At 34.6% G+C, this 20,372-nt stretch overlaps 1 protein-coding gene across 1 annotated transcript in view; it reads right to left on the bottom strand.

Moving 5' to 3' along the window:
- Nucleotides 1-20,372, bottom strand: part of LOC120187317 (ATP synthase subunit gamma, mitochondrial-like) — a 53,394-nt gene that overhangs the window by 9,723 nt on the left and 23,299 nt on the right. Inside the window, 8 exon segments of the mRNA XM_039191058.1 lie at nucleotides 1,881-1,886; nucleotides 6,578-6,585; nucleotides 16,151-16,237; nucleotides 16,410-16,531; nucleotides 17,085-17,204; nucleotides 17,298-17,420; nucleotides 19,200-19,327; nucleotides 19,432-19,545. Coding sequence (XP_039046989.1) covers nucleotides 16,168-16,237; nucleotides 16,410-16,531; nucleotides 17,085-17,204; nucleotides 17,298-17,420; nucleotides 19,200-19,327; nucleotides 19,432-19,545 — 677 coding nt within the window. The 3' untranslated portion in view covers nucleotides 1,881-1,886; nucleotides 6,578-6,585; nucleotides 16,151-16,167.

Below are 20,372 nucleotides of genomic sequence, written 5' to 3'. Positions count from 1 at the left end.
ACTCACACCTTCCTTGTAGAATCATCGATGAAGGAGACATAATATAGTGAGCCTGTAAGAGATGGAACTGGAGATGGTCCCCATACATCAGTATGAACCAACTCTAACTTTTCAGCCTTGGGTGTCTTGCCAATCTTTGCAAAACTGACTTTCTTTTGTTTGCCAAAGATACAATCCTCACATAGTCTGACATCTATATTCTTTAGATCCGACAGCTTCCCTTTTGACAAAAGTGTCTTCATCCCTTTCTCGCTCATATGGACAAGCCTTTGGTGCCATAGGTTTGATTTTCCATCAGCATCTGCTACTGTAATGATATTATCCAAATTTGAGGTTACATAGAGAGTACCATTCTTTTTACCATGAGCAATGACAAGTGCTCATTTGGTAATCTTTCATTCACAGCCTTAAAAGGTTGTACGATATCCTTCTCCATCAAGCTGTCCTACAGAAATCAAATTTCTTTTAAGGCAAGAAATACGTCTCACTCCTTTCAGCCTCCAGGTGGTCTAGTTTGGCAACTTTAATCGGATGTCTCCTTTTCCGATAATCATCAAGGTTTCATCATCAGCTAGATGAACCTTCCCAAAATCACCACTAACATAGTTCTCCATGATTTCTTGGCATGAGGTGGAGTGGAAAGATGTCCCTAAATCCAAGATCTATGATTCAATCATACTATTGACGCTTAGAATCATGGCATCACTTGTCTCCTCTGTTACGTTGGCAGATTCTTGTGCGCTGATATCTTTCTTCAGTGCTCGACAATCTCTTTTAAAGTGACCCTTCTTGCCGCAATTATAACAGTTAAAATCTTTCTTTCACATTCTTGATTTTCCCCTTCTAGATTTCGATCTATCACGATTTGGATTTCTTTCTGAAGTTCTCTCTCTAGACTCTGTGTGCAAGGCTAAGGAGCTTGATGCTTCACCCGATTATCTCCGTCTAATTTCTTCACTCAATATCAGATCCTGAACATCGTCGAATTTCAATTTACTGTTTCCCGATGAGCTGTTGACTGCTGTAACATTAGCATTCCAACTGTCTGGTAAAGATGATAAGAGAATTAAAGCTCGAACTTCATCATCAAATTTAATTTCCATGAAATTCAACTGGGTTGTGATTGTGTTGAGTTCATTTAGGTGTTGAGCCACTAATGCCCCTTCCGCCATCCGCAAATTGAATAATCGCCTCATCAAATGAACTTTGTTTGAGGCCGATTGCTTCTCATACATACTAGAGAGAGCTGCCATAAGACACGCCGTGGTCTTTTCCTTTGCTATATTGAAAGCAACATTGCGGGATAACGTCAGTCGGATAACTCCGAGGGCTTGTCTGTCGAGAAGATTCCAGACTTCATTCTTCATGCCCTCTGGTTGCTTTCCTGAAAGATGTTGATATAGATTTTTCTAGTACAGAAAATCTTCAATCTGCATCTTCCAAAAGTCAAAGTCTGCACCATCGAACTTCTCAATTTTCACATTCCCTTCGTCTGCAGCCATCGCTCCCACTCGAATCTGGCTTCTTTTTTATCGTTTTTGACAATTTCTGTGAACCACCATGTATTATAACACCTCCGTCGATAAATTCGTATCGTCAACAAAATTTTACTATTCACAAAATTCACTATTTATGTGAATAGTAACCTCACGGAAAAACTGACAAAATTCACCACCAAAAGCTCTGATACCAGTTGTTGAGAAATTTAAACGAGTAATTTCCCTATAATCAGATTAGTGAGAATGCGAAATAAAAGCGAAAAAATAATACCCGAAATTGATAACGGAGTTCGGCCAATTATGCCTACGTCTCTAGACTGCTGCAGATCTTTTACTAAAGAGAGAAAATTTATAGGTGTTTACAAAACACTCACAACTCACAAAAAACTCTCTAAACTATTTAGTATTGGGAGAAAGAAATGATTTTGGAATGGTTTTGAAGCAAAATGAGTTAGGGTATTTATAGTTGAAGCTTAAGGACTAATCTTGTAAATACCCTAAAGTCCAGGGACTAAATTTGGTAATTATCTCATGCTAAATTCAACAAAAAATTCAACAAAATTAGGTAGCCTAATTTTTGTTGAATTATCTAGCCGCCGGCTGTCATGCATCCATTTTTTACCAACAGACGGATCCCTTGAATAACATATCCTTATATTCATATCATGTTACTTATAAGAAAAATGAAGAGTCTGAGTAATATAGATCAAACAAGGTATAGGTTTTGTATTCAAATAGCAAGCCAAAACTTGAATTAACCTATGTTACTTTGTCTCGCGGGTATGAATGTCGAGTATGAATATGTATCATGTATGTTCAACTTTTAATCTTTTATTTTCCTTTTTTAGCAAAACTAACAGGACCAAAGCAGTATCCAAAAATCTATATTGATGAACCATATGGAGCTTCTTCTCAAGACCACATCAAGTATGATATCGTGGTAATGGTTGGCCTTGGCATAGGAATCACACCTTTCATTAGCATCCTCAAAGATATTGCTACCCGCCTCAAGAAGTACTCCGCCATTGATCATTTAATAACTTCCACCCTTTTGAGTTCTTCAATATCTTCTTATGACCAATATAATTGAAGTAAGCTTTGTTATTCTGACTCGAATCAAGTGTTCGGTACAAGTACGTGTTTGACACGGATAAGCTATTTTTTTTAACTTCTTCATATGTGTAGAGAATCATATTCGAGTCGGAATAACATAGCAAATGAACTATGTTCTTAGATTGACTACAAGTGTTGTGAACATAATGTAGGCAGCTTGTGGAGAAGGAAGCCTTGAGAAGACACCATTAAAAGCTTATCTTTATTGGGTTACAATAGCTGAAGTAAACCAAAGGCTGGTGAGAATCTCTAGTCAACACTTATTCATTCTTTACCCATCATCTGAAAAAACCAGACCGGACGATCCATTGAACTTGTTCCATCAAGAACCAATCTCTAGTTATTAGGCTTAAACTGTGTTTGACAGAAAATCTATTTGTTTAGTCTGTTGTAGAGATATTCAATTTCCTAACCAGTGTATGTCAAGAGGGTGATGCTCGGTCAGCTTTGATCACCATTATTCAATCTCTGTATCAAGCCAAGTATGGAATATATATCCGGTGAGCACGAACACGATCGTACTCGGATAATTTATGTATTTTTATTATGTTCATATAATATATTTACAAAAACAAAGTTTTGGAATGTGAAAGTGATGAGATTTTTCAGGTACAAGTGCAATCTGGTCGACCAAATTGGTTCAGCATCTTCTCAAAACTGGCTAGGAGACATACAGGGGATAGGATTGGTAAGAAAAAGCCCATATAATCATCTATATTACTTATATTCGAATGTATCATATATAAATATGTATCTGATATGTATTTTCTTATTTTTAAAGAATCATATTTTTTTAAAAGTCGAAACAAAGTGAATTATCGTTATCATCATTATATTTTTTTCCCAAGTGTTGAGAAGAGAAGTTTTGGAGCATGCGTTTTCTACTGTGGACCGAAGCCGTTAGCCAGAGAGTTGGAGAAGTTGTGCACCAAAACCAGCACAAGATTTGTGTTTCATAAGGAGTATTATTAGCTGATTCTTTATGGTATTTGTTTATAATGTTTTTCTCTGAAATGCAGGCCAACTTCAACATTCAAATATAAATTCTTTGTACAACGTTTAAACTAGAAAATGGATATTTTCAAAATCAATATGAAAATTTTAAATTATTTAACACTTTATGCACTTGGTTGGTGTTCTTCTAATTAATACACAACAATTTGTATATTTGTACGGTAGTCAATTCATGTACTTATATATTTTTTTAACATAACTATATTTTAAGAAACCATGCATTTTACTTTAAACATATTAATATTGCATTCATATTATTTTTTTGAGAAAATAACTTGAGTGACCGAAAATGCCTTATAATATACGATTTTAACCAACTTTGTTTGGATTTGAAAAAATAACCAACGAATTCGCAACACGAAATCCAATTTCGTAACACAATTTACGAATTTGCAACTCGAATTTGGAATTTGCAACTCGAATTTGACAATTTCGCAACACGAATTTCTTTTTCGCAACTCGATTTTTAAATTCGCAACATGAGTTTCCTTTTCGCAACAAGATTTTGTAATTCGTAACGCAAGTTTCAATTTCGCAACACGAATTTTGTTTTCGCAACTCGATTTTAGAATTCGCAATGCGAATTTAAATTTCGCAACGCAAATGTTTTGGGTATATAAACTATGTAGCAGCAGCAACTCATAACCTAAACCCTTAAATCGCAACTCAGTCCATCTCCATCTATCACTCTCTCCAGCGACATCCGTCCCCATATTCGATGACATCCGTCCCCGTCTCTAATTTTTTTTTACATAATTTTATTTCTATATAATTTTTCAATGATTTCTCTCCCAAATTATCAAGTATCAACTTAATAAAGGTATGTTTTTCTCTAAGTTAGCAATGATACGTAGTTTATAGCTCGTTTGTTTAGTAAATTACTTTATTTACAATTTGTAGAATGAAATCATCTAATGTTGATCATGTTTGGATAGATTTGTGTTATGGAGGGTCGTGGGAGAATGTTAATGGTGTTTTACAATATATGTCTTTACCTATGAATCTTCAACTAAAACTGTCATTAAAAAGTTAACTTATGAAAATCTAATATTACGTGTTTCAAAGAAATTGAGTTTAGAGCCTCTAAGTGGATTTAGGCTATCTTATCAGAGAAAGGGTAAAGATTATTTGTTAACCGACAATGAAGATGTTGAACGATTCATTGTTTACATTAGTGTTTCGCAAGATGATGTTACATTGTATGTTGTTGAACCTAGAAGTGGTGAAGTTGAGTCAGTAACGGGTAGTAATCAACTAAGTTCTTCAGCCCCAGTTTATGGTGCTCACAATGTACAACGTTGTTATTAACCTCAAAATTTTATGGGTCCACCACAATTTCATCACCAAGAAACTTTTGTTTCACCACATTTCCAATACCAAACACAATATCAAACGCAGTCTCAAAATCCACAACTTTTCCCTAATCCAAATCATAATCAATTTACAGACCCAAATTCCGATTTTCGTATTGACCAGTTAGACGATGATAAGCCAACAGATAAAAATGTGAGCACAAGTCAGTATTCGAAATTTGATCTTGGTCAATACCTGGACTTTAATCTTGGTCAATACCCAGATTTTGATGATGAAACAGCTGCTACCGAGGAAGATGTTGTTGATGATAATGAGGAGGAAGTTACGGCTGTGAAAGAACATGTTGAACATCAATTCTGTAATTCATATAACCCTGAAGAAGAAGAAGAACAAGTCCCCGAAGAAAAGAAAAAAAATTCATGGCAATATAAAGGTTGTTAAGAAAGAGCCATGGGAGTATAACATGAATATGCCAGAATTACTTCCGATACCGGAAGAAGAGTTGGTAAAGATAGCAGTTGATTGTTACAAAAAAGTTATTCGTATCAAGAAAGATGATTGTTTTGATACAAAAGGAAGACTTGAAGATAGCTTTGTATACGAAATGTGTGGAAGATTGCTATCAACTAAAAATTAACAAATCAAGCAAAGATCATTTCGAAACAAAGTGTAGGATTGACAAAAATTGTACGTGGTGTATGATTGCAAAGAGGATAAAAGATTGAGAAATGTTTCAAGTTAGGACTTTTATTGATAAACATACATGTTCAAGAACCCAAGTTTTCCCTCACCATAGACAGGCAAACAAAAAGGTGTTGGGTGGTTTTTTGGCCGAGTTGATGTTTTTGAATGGCAGGGTATATCGGGGTCATGAAATTATGACTGACATGAATGCTCGGTTCAAGATTAGTATGTCATATTCTCAAGCTTGGAGAGCTAAATGTTATACCTTGGAATTGTTGAGGGGGTCGCCAAAAGCATCGTTTGCCTAACTGCCGGCTTATTGTCACAATTTAAAGCTGAAAAATTCTAGGTCGGTAACTCATATCAAAACATATAGAGATGGACATTTTGAGTTGTTGTTTATTGCCATTGGTGCTGCGGTTAGTAAATCAATATAATTTTGTTACTCATTTTTGTTAGTTACATGCATTTCACATTTAAATGATTATATTTTTTTGTGTATATTATTTTGTAGATTCGTTCGTTTATTACTTGCATGCGCCCAGTTATTATAGTTGACGGAGCACATTTGAAATGTCGATACCTTGGAACAAACTTATTAGCAGTAGATGCTAATAATTGGATACTGCCAATAGCTTAGGGGTTGGCAAATCTGAAACCTCTGATTCATGGATATGGTTTATGGGGCATCTTAGGGATTGCATAAGTCATATTAGCAATCTGACAATCATATCCGATAGGACAAACTCAATTGATAACGCTACTAGAAGGTGTTTCCCATATGTTTTTCATAGACTTTGTGGTGTTCATTTGTACAGAAATCTAAAATCAAGGTTTGCTGGTATAAAAAATCACAAATGGACATACTGGAAGGCTGTAAACGTTTATCGGGAAGTGGATTTTAATAAGCATATAAATTGTTTAAGACGTGTTTTGCCTCAATGTGCTCAAACACTAGAAGATGTCGGGTTTGAAAGATGGTCAATAGTACATCAACTTGGAGTAAGATATGGTTTCATGAGGTCTAATAGTGCAGAATCAATCAACGCTATAAGTCGTCATTCCCGAAAATTACCCATTATTATGTTAATGGAGTTTTTTCGAGCCTCTATTCAACAGTGATACTATAAGAAAATAAACCATGAATGTATTATTTCTTTAAATTCGTAACTTATCATATTTAATAGATTTTACTAAGTATTATTTATTTAAAATTACAGAAACATTGGAACGTCGTGTTACACCATGGACTAAAAAAAGATAACGAAACGTGTTGTGAAGTCAACGTCATGGAGAGTTGAACCATGTTCAAACACTTTTTTTGAAGTCTTGAATAATAACTTAAATGAGTTTGTCGATCTAAATGCAAAGACGTGTAGTTGTATGAAATGGAAAACATCTGGTTATATGTGTGGTCATGTTATAAAAATTGCTCTTCATCTAAACCAAGATGATTCAAGAGCATACGCTATGGATTGCTACACTACAGAAGTATATCGACAGACTTATGCCAAGATTGTCTACCCTATTCCACATCCTTCTGAGTGGGACATACCAGATGACTTACAAATAGTTTTTCCACTAGTCATGGACAGAAGGCTACCTGGCCGACCAAAAAATCACGATCGTATACTGTCTAAGGGTTAAGAGAAGAAGGTATCAACATGTAGTCATTGCAAGGAAAGTGGTCATACAAGGTTGACCTGTGGATTACTAGTGCCATCACAATCATCTTTTCCTCCACCAAAATATGGATCTTCATTAAAATCCAAAGCTCATATGGTACCAAGTAAAGGGAAATCAAAATCGTAATCAAAATCCAAATCACAATCTCCTTCACCTTTTAGAACTATTAACTTAGGTGATTTTTAGATGCAAAAGTTGTATTATGTATTCATGATTGTATAACACTTATTATATTAATACTAATAGAGTAAACAAGAACATGACAATGGTAACCTTGTATAAAGTAAGCTTATATTACTATATTAATATCACTAATATGATCCTAGTTCTTTTTGCAGTTAGGCATACATTATTAAGATTTATTCCTGACATCACTTGATTCTTTCTATATATTGCTTAACTTGAGTTTGACCATTACTATGATCTGTTCAGTTATCACTTATCAGGATTGTTGTGTGTTATCTTTTTGAAGGTGTTTGCATTGAGATATTGTGAAACTAAAAAAAAGATGGTTATTGTGAACTTCTCCAGACACTTGAACTTTAGTTTTGTAACTAAACAAGTATGATTAGTAGGAAAATTTGCCTAGTGAAAATTCGCAACTCAAATTTGCAACTCGAAAATCAAATTCGCAACTCAAAAATTGAATTCGCAACTCGATATTCAAATTCGCAACTTGAAAATCGAATTCGCAACTTGAAAATCGAATTCGCAACTCGAATTTTGAATTCGCAACTCCATTTCGAGTTGCGAATTTCATTTTCGAGTTGCGATTTTCGTGTTGCAAATTTGAGTTTCGAATTGCGAATTCACAATTTTCAAGTTGCGAATTTGATTTCTTAAAGCATTTTTTGATAGTTTACCTTCAACAGGTCTCTTAATAGTTTGTCTTCAACATAATGCAGATTCAATTAAACAAATCAATCTAAAAATGGGCAAAAGAATACTGACTGCAAACTAGCCATCAAAATAGTAGTTATCCATTTATGAACTGAAAATTCCACCAACTGCAGGTGAATTCAGTAACTAACCAGTCAACATTATGGTCAATCATTAAACCTTTAACACATATCCTAACTTAAAGATATAACTTGAGAAAAAGAACATAAAACATGTTTAACAACAACAAAAGTAAATCAAACAGTATTTTCGAGTTGAAACATGTTTAGCAACCTTTTGCTGCCAAGTGAGTCACATCTTTATGGCACTGCACCCTTTACTATTCGAAAATGGCTTAGGGTCACTACCAATAATGTTTGAGATGCCATCAATCTTCAAGAGCTACACAATACTTTATATCTGATGGAGTTCTGCATCTAGGAAGCTTATCCCAACGCAACGTACCTGTTGATCGGATTATGTTAAGGGTTCGTGTTCGAAGGTAGACAATCGAGAATCCGATAGAGCACTGAATAGCTGAGTGTCTACAAATAGCTGCAAAAGGGAAAACACCAGCAATGTGTTCTCAGGATCTAGTGCTGCAAATCTGTAACATATGGTTCGACGCATTTGCGAAAGTGAACATAAAATTACCTTAATAAACGACTGATCCCTGCTATGAAAAGAGTCAAAAAAGCTATATTTAAGTAGTAAGGAAACCTGGAAGTTATTTGAACACATAAAAAGAAAATGAGAAACATCAACCAGTTATGCAGCGATTTGTTACTTGTTAGGAAAGAAATCAGAGGACAACACAAATTATAAGAACCGAAGTGTCAACCCTTTCATTATTAGATTCTACACTAGTGATAGTATGATATCTCAGATCCCCACAAAGTGATTCGAAGTATCGACGCATGACTTCCAAAAATCTTGTTGCAGCTTCAGCCTGAATAGGTAAAACTGATATCAGTTGCTGCAAGGTACTGGAATAAAAAGTATCTATAAAATGACCAGTAAACACATACACTTAATTGCACCTATATGTACAATGCCTTCTAGCAAATTAACCTTCTAATGAGAGTCTGGAATGTATCGGCCCTAGTTCTGATAGAAGTTCTCTATGCCGAGGAAGTGTAGGAAAGTGAGATGTTTTCACCTGAATAACATTTAAAAGAACTAAGAATACTCCGAGTTATGGTGAAACAATTCGAGCAATCATAATAGATTACCAAATCTCAGTCTATATCGAACATTATAATAGCAAGTGTCATAATCTGGAGCTATAAATCTCATAACCAAACATGCAAACTGTCTATAAATCATAAATACCTGGTTCTTGAGCACATTAACTTGAACAAGATTATATGTTTTCATTTTCAAATCCATGGGTTTTTGTTGTAAGCCAACCTACATAATGAAGAAACAAAAAACTAAATCAGGGCATTCTATTACCACTAAATATATGTTATTGTAACATCTTTTGTAGATAATAATCTGTACGTTCATTTAGAGCTTTAACCTGCTTACAAAGCTAAAGAATCTTTTCCTGTTCGTGCATGTGCGATATAAATCACATATACATGTAAAGGAACATGTTTTTTGCCTTTCTTATGCAGGTTAAAACTCTAACCTTACAGTTTAATGTCAAGTGTCAGCTTAGAATTTTATGAATCGTACCATCATTTTTCTTTTAATTATTATTAACATCCAAAAGAACACTACAACTCACAAGAAACGGAATCGGTGCATCAAGAAAATCAAACATCCTCATTGGCAGCACCTGAGTGCAAATATAGTTTCACAAAGTGATATACAAAGGATCATGTCAGATTATTAAAAGTATGCAAATAAAAGCTACTAATAAGATGTTACAAGTACTAAATACCACTTACCATCAAGTAGCTGAGGAAGAATGGGATGAATATCATTTAAATCTGCAAATAAAATAACTTCTTTTCAGTTACACAATCAACGCTCCAATTAAACAAACCTGTGTACAGTGACTTAACCCAAGTTTGCTCAATCCAAAATCAACTGACATAAAATATAAAATAAAGTTCAAAGAAAAAGTATCAGCTACCTACCTTTGCAAGCTTCAACAAATGATCTCAATGCAAAAACTGAATCAACTCGAACAGAAAGTTTTGGATCACGCAACCCAGAAACAACACTATGAAGTGCTTGGAGGAAATTATTCTTGTCAAAGAAGTTTACATGGGCATATCAACCACTGGATGCATGTAGGCAACGTCTCGCATATATCTCTCTATCCATAAAATACCGAAACCACAACCCTACTGCACCTCTATCTCTAACTCTCGGAGGTAGAAACTGTTTGCCTCCTCTCGTCATACGTTCCAAGCACATGCATACAAACGGACCACAATACCCTCTGGCTATTGACGCTTGTTGTGGCGATGTCTCGTCTCTCATTATTGTAACATTTAACATATTCGGCTTCTCATTTCCTGAATTAGTCCAATAAGCAATCGCATCCAAGTATTTAGACAAAAGATCGGTCCATCCCCTACAAATAATATATTTCAAAACAGACAATGGTATGTAATTCAAACAGTTGTCATATACTAGCGACTTCAGTGATGGGAGCTGAAGCTCGACGAGAAACCAATGACGACGTTCCATAACAGGGATAAACACCTGTAATATTAAATAAATAATACTTCAACTGCGCACATCAAATAAATTTGATGAACACCTTTAAATATGCAAAAATAAATATTAACCTTATTGACCTCCCACCACTCAGGATAAAGGATAGCTTTGTCATTATCTAACGCATATGAAGCGTCTATCTGATCCTGCAAGTGAGTGGAGTGAAAAGACGAAGGCATAATAGTCCATCGCGTCTCTTTGAGTTTCTTCAATTTCCTTAAAATCAGAAGTCGTGTTACCCATGCATCAATATGTCGTTTTATAAAAAAAATATTAGTGAATTTAATAAATTAAAAAAAATACTCAAAATCAATATAAAAAGAATATAATACTTACCCCCATTCGAAGTAGCCATTATCTTCAACCCCTAATAAAACACCCCACCAAGACCACTCAAGAAACAAATGTGTATGGTCGATTTTGCATATGTCGGTGAAGCACCCCTTGCTCCGCTCATGTAGATAAAAATCAACTGCGGTCTTAGCCTAAATGGTATTATCCTTAACTGTGTCCGGTAGTGTGCATATCTAGTACTGAGGAATGGTACTGGCTGGTAACCGATACGAAATCCATATCGGATCCAGCATATTGGGCACAAGAGGGGGTTTACCAATATATCTACATAGTATTGAATGTGGATCCTAAACGATGCGGGTGGATCCTGAACGATGGGAGGTGGATCTTGAACGATGGGAGGGGTCTCTTGAACTATGAGAGGTGAATCCTGAATAATAGGAGGTGGAACCTGAACAATGGTAGGTGGATCAGGCTTTTTCTTACGCAGTCTTGGAACTATTGGGGTGAAAGGAGACGTAATGGCAGGTCCATGACGTCTGATGCGTGAACCCCATCGTGCAACAAAAATGGTATCCATATATCTGAAGGTAGATGGCTGGTCTGGCTCAGAATTATAGTGGTCATCATGTAATATATCATCGGGCCTCTAAAAATAAATTAATACATAAATCAGTGAATAAATAAATAATGTCGAAAAAAGGTTATATTTATTGTATTTTTTATTTCTTATAAAATTAAACAAACTTACCTTCTCGCGTAGAATACACACCTCATTCTGCAACGATGAAACAATCTCACGTAGAGCACCTACCTCATCACGTAAAGCACCATTGTCATCACGTAAAGCACTTACCTCACCACGTAAAGCACCTGCCTCATCACGTAAAGCATCATTGTCATCATGTAAAGCACCGACCTCATCACATAAAGCACATACCTTATCACGTAAAGCACCTAACTCATCCCATGGAGGTGGAGAACGGGAGATAAATATCGTTGCATCTTTGCCGATCGTCTAACATGAGGTAATGGTGGAGAAGAGGCTCGATGATGTGATGGAATAGGTGATGGATCTCGGTGTCGAGGTGTAGAGTCGGCTAGAGGTGATGGATCTCGGTGTCGAGGTGTAGAATCGGCTCGATAAGGTGATGGATCTCGGTGTCGAATTGGAGAATCGGCTCGATGAGGTGATGGATCTCGGTGTCGAAGTAGAGAATCGGCTCGATGAGGTGATGGATCTCGGTGTCGAGGTGTAGGATGAGGTGATGGATCTCGGTGTCGAAGTGGAGAATCGACTCGATGAAAAAGTGGGGGATCCTCATCATCCGTCTCATCAAAACAATGCCTACTAGCTTGCCACCAATCAGTGGCAACCTCAGCCTCTGTGGGTATCAATGTTTGTAATGGATAGTTTGCCTCCTAATAATATAAAAGCCCAAATAAAGTTAAACGTCTACTAGTAATAAATTGTTTATGTGTGTGTGTGTGTGTGTGTGTGTACGCCCAATAGCCACCAATTTAAATAAGTATTTGTGTTTACTTACATCATCGATCGTCATATATGGTAATATCTCATCCCAATCCAACTGTCGGATCCTTTTCCAAGTAATAGCCCTAGGAATATCATTTGAATTCTTGATGGCATAAGTACGCATGCTGGGAAATGCCTCAAATATCCAAATCTACAATATAATACACAAACATTAATTTTAGTAATTGTTAATTAATTAATTAATTTGGAAACATTATATTTCTTACCTTAAAGGCCCAAATAAAGCCTACCAAAGTGTATTTGGAACCATGGCCATGCAAACTACGACAGTCCTCTAAGGTAGACGACAATTTTTCCAAGTAGTTTTCCATATATATGAACCCCACGGAAACACGTTCCATGCATCTAGGTCATCTACCAATAATATTAAATCCTTACAAATAGATTGTTTGCCCTGTTTTGCTAAAAAGTCGGCATACAAAAGTAACAAAAGGCATACTCGGACAACATCAAGGTCATCCATCCGAGTAAACTATCTTTAAGAATTAATATGCTCAAATCGTCGACGTGTAAAGTAGCCATCACCTTTGTCAGTCAGGAAAAACCCGAAATAACCATGATGGGGTGGCGATATGACTAGTGTACGGACCTAATTCATCGTGTGTCCGAAACGTAGACCAGTGACCAAGCAAAACTCCTCTCGCCCAAAGCGAGTATACGCCGGTGGAAAATGAAACCATATCTCCTCATCGCCACGTGGTATCCCCTCAGGTTGATCGTTAGTCATGGTCTGTAGAAACAAATGAGTCAACAAAGCATCTCCACTTGGATGTTGTACTTTCATCCATGGCCCGAAAGAAGTATTCTCAAACAAATTTCTTTGGACATGTGTAAGTGTCGACACAATTGTAGTGGCTAGGCTTAATTTATTCCTTAAAGTCAATGCAACAGAAAAAAAATTCCTAACAAAAACAATAAAAATACTAAATTAGATATACTTAAGTTCGACGTATAATTTTATGTTACAGGACGAACTTCTAAAACTATTAATGTATAAAATTCGCAAGTAAATTAAAATAATTTAAAATTCAATAAGAGAAATAAGAGAGATAATAAAGGGGAACGAGTAAATTTGTAATTTACCCTTGTTTTAATCATGAGTTATTTGGTTTCATTTTAATAAAAGTAACGTGGGCCAGTACCTTAGAGTACGTCATGTCTCCTTGGCATCAAGTGGGAGCCAAAAGTTGATCCCTAACCCTAATTATTATACTGATGACCTTTTAAGAAAGACGAGAATCCAATTCACAGCTGAAGTAAGCACGTACAAAGCACCTTGTTTAAGCTTTTTGGACAGCCATCAACACTTATTTTAATCAATTTTTAAAACTAAAACAAAGGACATATAGGAACAAGACAGGCAGAGAAAACGTAGTTAATCCAAGCAAAGATGTTATAAAACCAGTGGTCAGTTCATCACTAACTGCAAATAAATTAATGCAGCCCATTAAACTACCTTTTGCATTATATATGAACATGAACATCACACTCCAAAGTCAGCTTTACAGACAGTGACAAATAACTTTTGGGCCTACTTCTTAACTAGTTGGAAAGTTTCAGAATCAGCTAAGTTAAAATTTCAGAATCACACTCCAATGTTTTGGGTATACAATAAAAACTAAGTTAGACGTATAATTTTATGTTACAGGAGGAACTTCTAAAACTATAAGAGAAACTAAACTTATAAAATTTTAAAAAATTAAAATAAATTATAATTTCAAAATAAGAAAATTAATTATCGGTGGTTGATTTTTTATTTGTGGCTGTGAGAGATGCAGATGGAGAGGGGTCGTCGGAGATGAGGACGGATGTCGCCGGAGAGAGTGAGAGACGGAGATGGATTGAGTTGCAATTTAGGGGTTTAGATTATGAGTTGCGATTTAGGGGTAGTTTATATACCCTAAATATTTGTGTTGCGAATTCGAAAATTGAGTTGCGAAAATGAAATTCGTGTTGCGAATTATAAATTCGAGTTGCGAAAGAGAAACTCGTGTTGCGAATTTAAAAATCGAGTTGCGAAAAAGAAATTCGTGTTGAGAAAATGTCAAATTCGAGTTGCGAATTCGACTTATGTGTTGCGAATTATAAATTCGAGTTGCAAATTCGGAAATTGTGTTGCGAAATTGGATTTCGTGTTACGAATTTGAAATTGAGTTACGAATTCGTTGGTTATTTTTGCAAATCTAAAAAAAGTTGATTAAAATCGTATATTATAAGACATTTTCGGTTACTCAATTATTCTCTTTTTTTGGGTAAACTACCTCCTTATTTACTAAACTATAGGGTTAATTTTATTGACCACTAAACAAAAAAAAAATCAATTAAGTCAACAGCCTTTCAATTTGATTCGAATTAACTCATGATAGTTAACTGTTAAAAGAATTATTGACGTGATAATCAAGTAAATTTGTATAATGATATATTTGATCCATATTATTTGCATATTCTATCAATTTAATCTTATTTTTAAAATAATTTAATAAGTTTAATCTTCCAATAAAATGATGACATATTTCACCATGTTATAGAAACAAAATTTAACCAAACAAAAATTATATTTAGGTTTAGGAAAATATAAATTAAAATTAGGAGAGATTAAACCCAAGACTTAGGACCTAAGATAACACTTATTCACTACAATAAGTTAAAAATGTTACATAATTGACAAAATTATATTTAGTTTAAATTATACTTGATGTAAAAAAATTTAAATTTAATTTAATATTTATTTGTTATCAATTTTTTATTTTTATAATTATATATATAATCACCAAATTAGTTTTTAATATAATTAATAATTTAATTTTTTTATATTAGTATATAAACAAAAAATTTTATATAATTGAAGTATATTTTAATTTAAAAATTAAAGTATTTTTTATAATATAAAATTTACTAAACGATTAAATTTATTAAATTATTTTATAATTATGACCAAAATGTAGAATGAGAAACAAATATATTATTATATAAATTTATTAACTATCACAACAATTCTAATTTCGTTAATAGTCAATGACTGATGGCTTAACTAAAATCAAATTAAAATTTTAATAATCTAATTAACAAACTCTTACTCGGTTATCGAAATACAATAAACAGGTAATTTTCATATTTGTATTATATAGTGTAAGTTGAGCTTAAAAAGTTAAAACAAACAAAATAGTGGAGTTGATATTTGGATAAATGCATTCGCAAGGAGTTCGAAGAACTACCAAAACAAAATCAAAGTGAATTTTTATTGCAGGAAAACGTCATTCCAAAAACATAGAATTTTCCTTGTCAAAGGCTGTTGAAATTTGAAACCATCAGAAAGTAAATTAATTCCAGAAAGGAAGATTTATCACTTGGGGGGGATTATTGAAATACCTCAACAAAACATTCAAAGGGAAGCACCACCAAGTCCAGAGAAACAGTACACTGATTTTGTTACTGTCGGAAAAATATTTGAAATCAACCCTCCAATGCTGATGCTCCGGATATAATCTCAATCAACTCAGTGGTGATCGAAGCTTGACGGGTTCTGTAACACACAAATACAACCAACACGTCTACTTCAGCTATGAAAAAACAATAACAAGTTAAAACAACTAAATGAAGTTCGATACAACACTACCTAGAACAGAATACTAATCAACTGTTGAAACCGATCCACATGAAAGTTCACGTTTATAAAAACGAGAGAGGCACTGGACCTGTTATATGTAAGAGTAAGGCGATCAAGCATATCGCCAGCATTTCTGCTTGAGCTATCCATAGCAGACATCCTTGCTCCCTGCTCACTACAAGCATTCTCCAAAACCGCATTGAACATGACCTGGGGGAAATACAAGAATTCTTTGATGGTATATTACACTTTAGCGATTAGCAGGCACATAGCAGTAGATAAGGAAAAGGACAAAAATGAAAACAATCAAAATTTTCATATTTTTTGGTAGATTTTTTACTAGATAAGGTGTCTTATGCATCCTCAAGATTACAAACATACATGTTCATATTCTCTTACAAATGCCTAGGCTTATTCGTCCTGATTCCTTAAAGAAAGGAGTAGAAAAATCTTTCCTGCTGCAAAAACTGGTCGGCAGTATTTGCAACAAGGAAACATATAGCTCTATCAAAACCATAGGAAGCTAGCCAATTATGTGTTTACTTTTAACTCAGAAAACAAAGGAATATTTGTGTTAATGAGCAGCACATGGAATGAGGTTTTGTCATCATAAAACAGCTCTCAACAACCAAGGGTATCATGTCAAATTCACAAATTTGAAAAATGGGATTCAATTATTAAGTTATAGTTCATGCCTTCACAGCATGACTTACATGAAGAATAACAAGAAATGAGGAGGGTTGTTTCAAACAGCAGGACTTACACAGGAGAACTGGAATTCAGCCAGATTTTGAAGTATTTCACCCTTTGTCTCACCACCCTCAACTTCATAGTTGTCTAGATCACCAAGCTTTCCCCCAGATTCAGCTTCCCTTTCAACAATCTATACAAATAAAGCAGCAAGAAAAAACGGAGAATATATAGAGCAACGCCTAAACAGGGAAAAAGTACTTATCAATCTGAAAATTCCACTCACTTCAGGTGATAATACAGTTGACACTGTAGGTATAAATGAAACTACAGAGTGAAACTTGTTGAAAACAATCCTCAAAGCATCAAACTCCACATTCTTTAAGATCTCATCAGCAAGAACCGAGACCTGAAGGTGAAAATATTTGCAAGTATGGAGAAAAGAATAGAAAATTTCCATAAAAAAGAGATCCATATATGAGAAAATTCCAGTTCATTCAAGAGATCAATGGCTAAGACAGTCAGCCACAACCTCTACAACATTAAAAAGAAGCCAGACATTTATCAAGATAAGGTAAACAAAAGAGTGGATTGAGGAAAATCCATATTAAACTGCCATAAAATTTGGAACTATAGTCTTTATTTGATGTTAGGTGACTGAATACTATTTCAGTTCGAACTATATTAATGCATTAATGTTTTGTTTCTCTTGGTCTATAATTTGAAACCAAAGGTCAACAATTAAGACAGTCAACTACAACTGCTACAACGCTAAAAAGAAGATTAATTAGATTTGAATCATTAATGAGTTAAAGTTTTGTTTCAATTAGCTTAGAATTAGAAACCAAATGTCCCTTTAAGGTTTCCTCCAATTGTTTTTTTTTTATAAGAAAGGAAGGCCTCATTAAAACCCCCTTCATAACCGTCAAAATACATAAGTATCTCGGCAGACATTGGAAGCAGGAAAAGAGTGCCTCAAAATTTTATTACTAAATTACAAAAATACAAAGTACAGAAAAACGTACAAAAACATTCACACCAAATCACTTCCTCCTACAAACCAGAAATAAAAACTCCCTCACTCATCCAATTCCTAACTTAGCTAGAACATCCACTTCACAGTTCGCAACTCTTTTAATATGCCTAACAATAACATTCCTATCCACTACGATAGACACTATTTCCTCCACTAGCGATTTAAATAAGGCAGAACAAGAACCCGGATTCTTGATCCAATCTAAGGCTTTGATGCAATCGCTCTCCAAGATAAGCCTTCCCTTTGGTTTAGAATTTCATAGTATATAGTTTAGAATTATAATTTATTTCAAGAACCCGGATATATAACAATTTTGTCATAGTTTAGAATTTATTTATCCCTTCCCTTTGGTTTCCCTTGGTCTATAACAAGAACCCGGATTCTTGATCCAACTAAGGCTTTGATGCAATCGTTCTCCCATTGTTATAATTTATTTCATAGTTCATAGTTTAGAATTTCATTAAATCAATATTAATAGCTCCTACTTTGGTAATCAACTCAGTGTGAGAGGAGGACAGCTGGAAAGCAATAATGTACACATTAGTTCGTTCAACTGATAAAGAAAAATTATATGAGAAATTGCATCTTTATACTATATTTCAGCTAGTGTGAAGATATCACTAACCCTAAATGTGAGGCCTTTAAGGTCTTTAATGTGAAAAGTAAGGAGATCTAGGTGTTAAGCCTGGATATTATCCTCTTCTTATTTTGTTTTCAACAGTCAGATTAACCATCTATCCTGCAAATATCAACCCTACCTTACATTACTGTGGTGGCTACCATTCACTTCCCTGGGCAGCCAGTAGATTGAATCTTTATTTGTGTTTTCATCATCAAAATGGTGCCTTTCCTTTATAAATTAACAAACATTAATCATCTTTATACATCTACAGGCTCTTGCCAATCATAGATCCAGATTTGCCCTGATATAGCATTTTCTGGACTGAACCAAAAGGGAACAGTCAACAACCAGTGCAATTACTTAAACTTAGATGTTGTGTCAAAATATCCTGTTCCAGCAAGACCAAAACCATAAGAAGGCATTAATGAATCAATCAAATATTCAATCTAGCAGTCAAATTTTCAACTTGTATGAAAAGGTTCTCTCATAGGGAAACTGCAAAATGCAAAAAAATAAGCACAATAACAGACCTGAGTGTAGTTCAAAGGATTCTTCTGCAGCTCAGTAATGACCAACTCAATGTCCTTCTTAGAGTCACGAATCAATTGAGCCTTAGCCTTCTCTCCCAGAATTACATATTTTGTTTCTTTTTCAGGGCCTATGGAGATAAAGGTATTTAACTCATAAGAAGTCCCAAGAGGACAGCAACTCAGAACTCACACAGAAAAAAGAAGAAAATATTAAGTTGCTTTGGTGATATACCAGAGTTCAGCTTGTGGATCCCCTTGCTTATCTTGACTGATGTAGAGTTAATTCCACCACAAAGACCTTTGTCAGAAGAGATGGTGACAACAACGCTCTTCTTGACATCAACACCTAACATTGTGACAAGATATATTAATAAAATGAGGCTGAAAAAATGCATTTTAAATATGTATAACTGTAAAAGATTATTAAACAATATAGTAGTAGGATAAAACAAGATAGTAAACAGGCAAAGACACAATACCCTAAATTTCAAAAGCATGTTATGTATGATTAACTAACAGGTCAAAGCTAGAACACTTCCCATTCTATGTTGCTTCAACTCTTCATTTTCCTTTAAATGTTCAAACCCAATTTCAGAATGGGCATTGGGATATGACCCTCCAAGATGCTTCCAAATATATGGAAAATCTTATTTAAAAAATTGAGCATACCCATTTCGAACTCTAGTATATCCGACACTCACACTTTAGTTAATCTTTAGCATCCAGATTTGTAAAAAATAAGTTTATTCGCTATTATGCATAAAGCACCACTCTACTTCAACCTGAACCAAGTAATATTAGTTAATAACTGATCAAGCTAGTTATTACTGATACAGAGCCAGTATTTTTATAATCAGAGCCTCTTTTAACCAAATAATACATATAAAAATAACAAATGATTTTCAAACATATGGTGCTATGAACAAAGAAGCATTTGTTAAGTACAGTTTGTCTGCCGAACTGTTCTGTCATCAACCAAATATCAAAGTTAAATTTGCATAAACCTTCTAGGTAGAGAGGTTATGACGAAAAAGTAAAACTAAAGCCACAGCAGCATATAATTGACAACGTGAACACCAGTTCAACATAAATGGGAGAGCAGAGCACAAAGTGACGATTAACAACTTGAGATAACTAATATTAAGAAAATGCAATGAGAACACAACCAAATTC

Source organism: Hibiscus syriacus, unplaced genomic scaffold, assembly GCF_006381635.1.
Source record: "Hibiscus syriacus cultivar Baekdansim isolate YM2019G1 unplaced genomic scaffold, ASM638163v2 tig00113724_pilon, whole genome shotgun sequence".
Classification (NCBI taxonomy): domain Eukaryota; kingdom Viridiplantae; phylum Streptophyta; class Magnoliopsida; order Malvales; family Malvaceae; genus Hibiscus; species Hibiscus syriacus.
The sequence above is the reverse complement of the archived record's forward strand: the minus strand, read 5'-3'. Positions and strand labels throughout refer to the sequence as shown.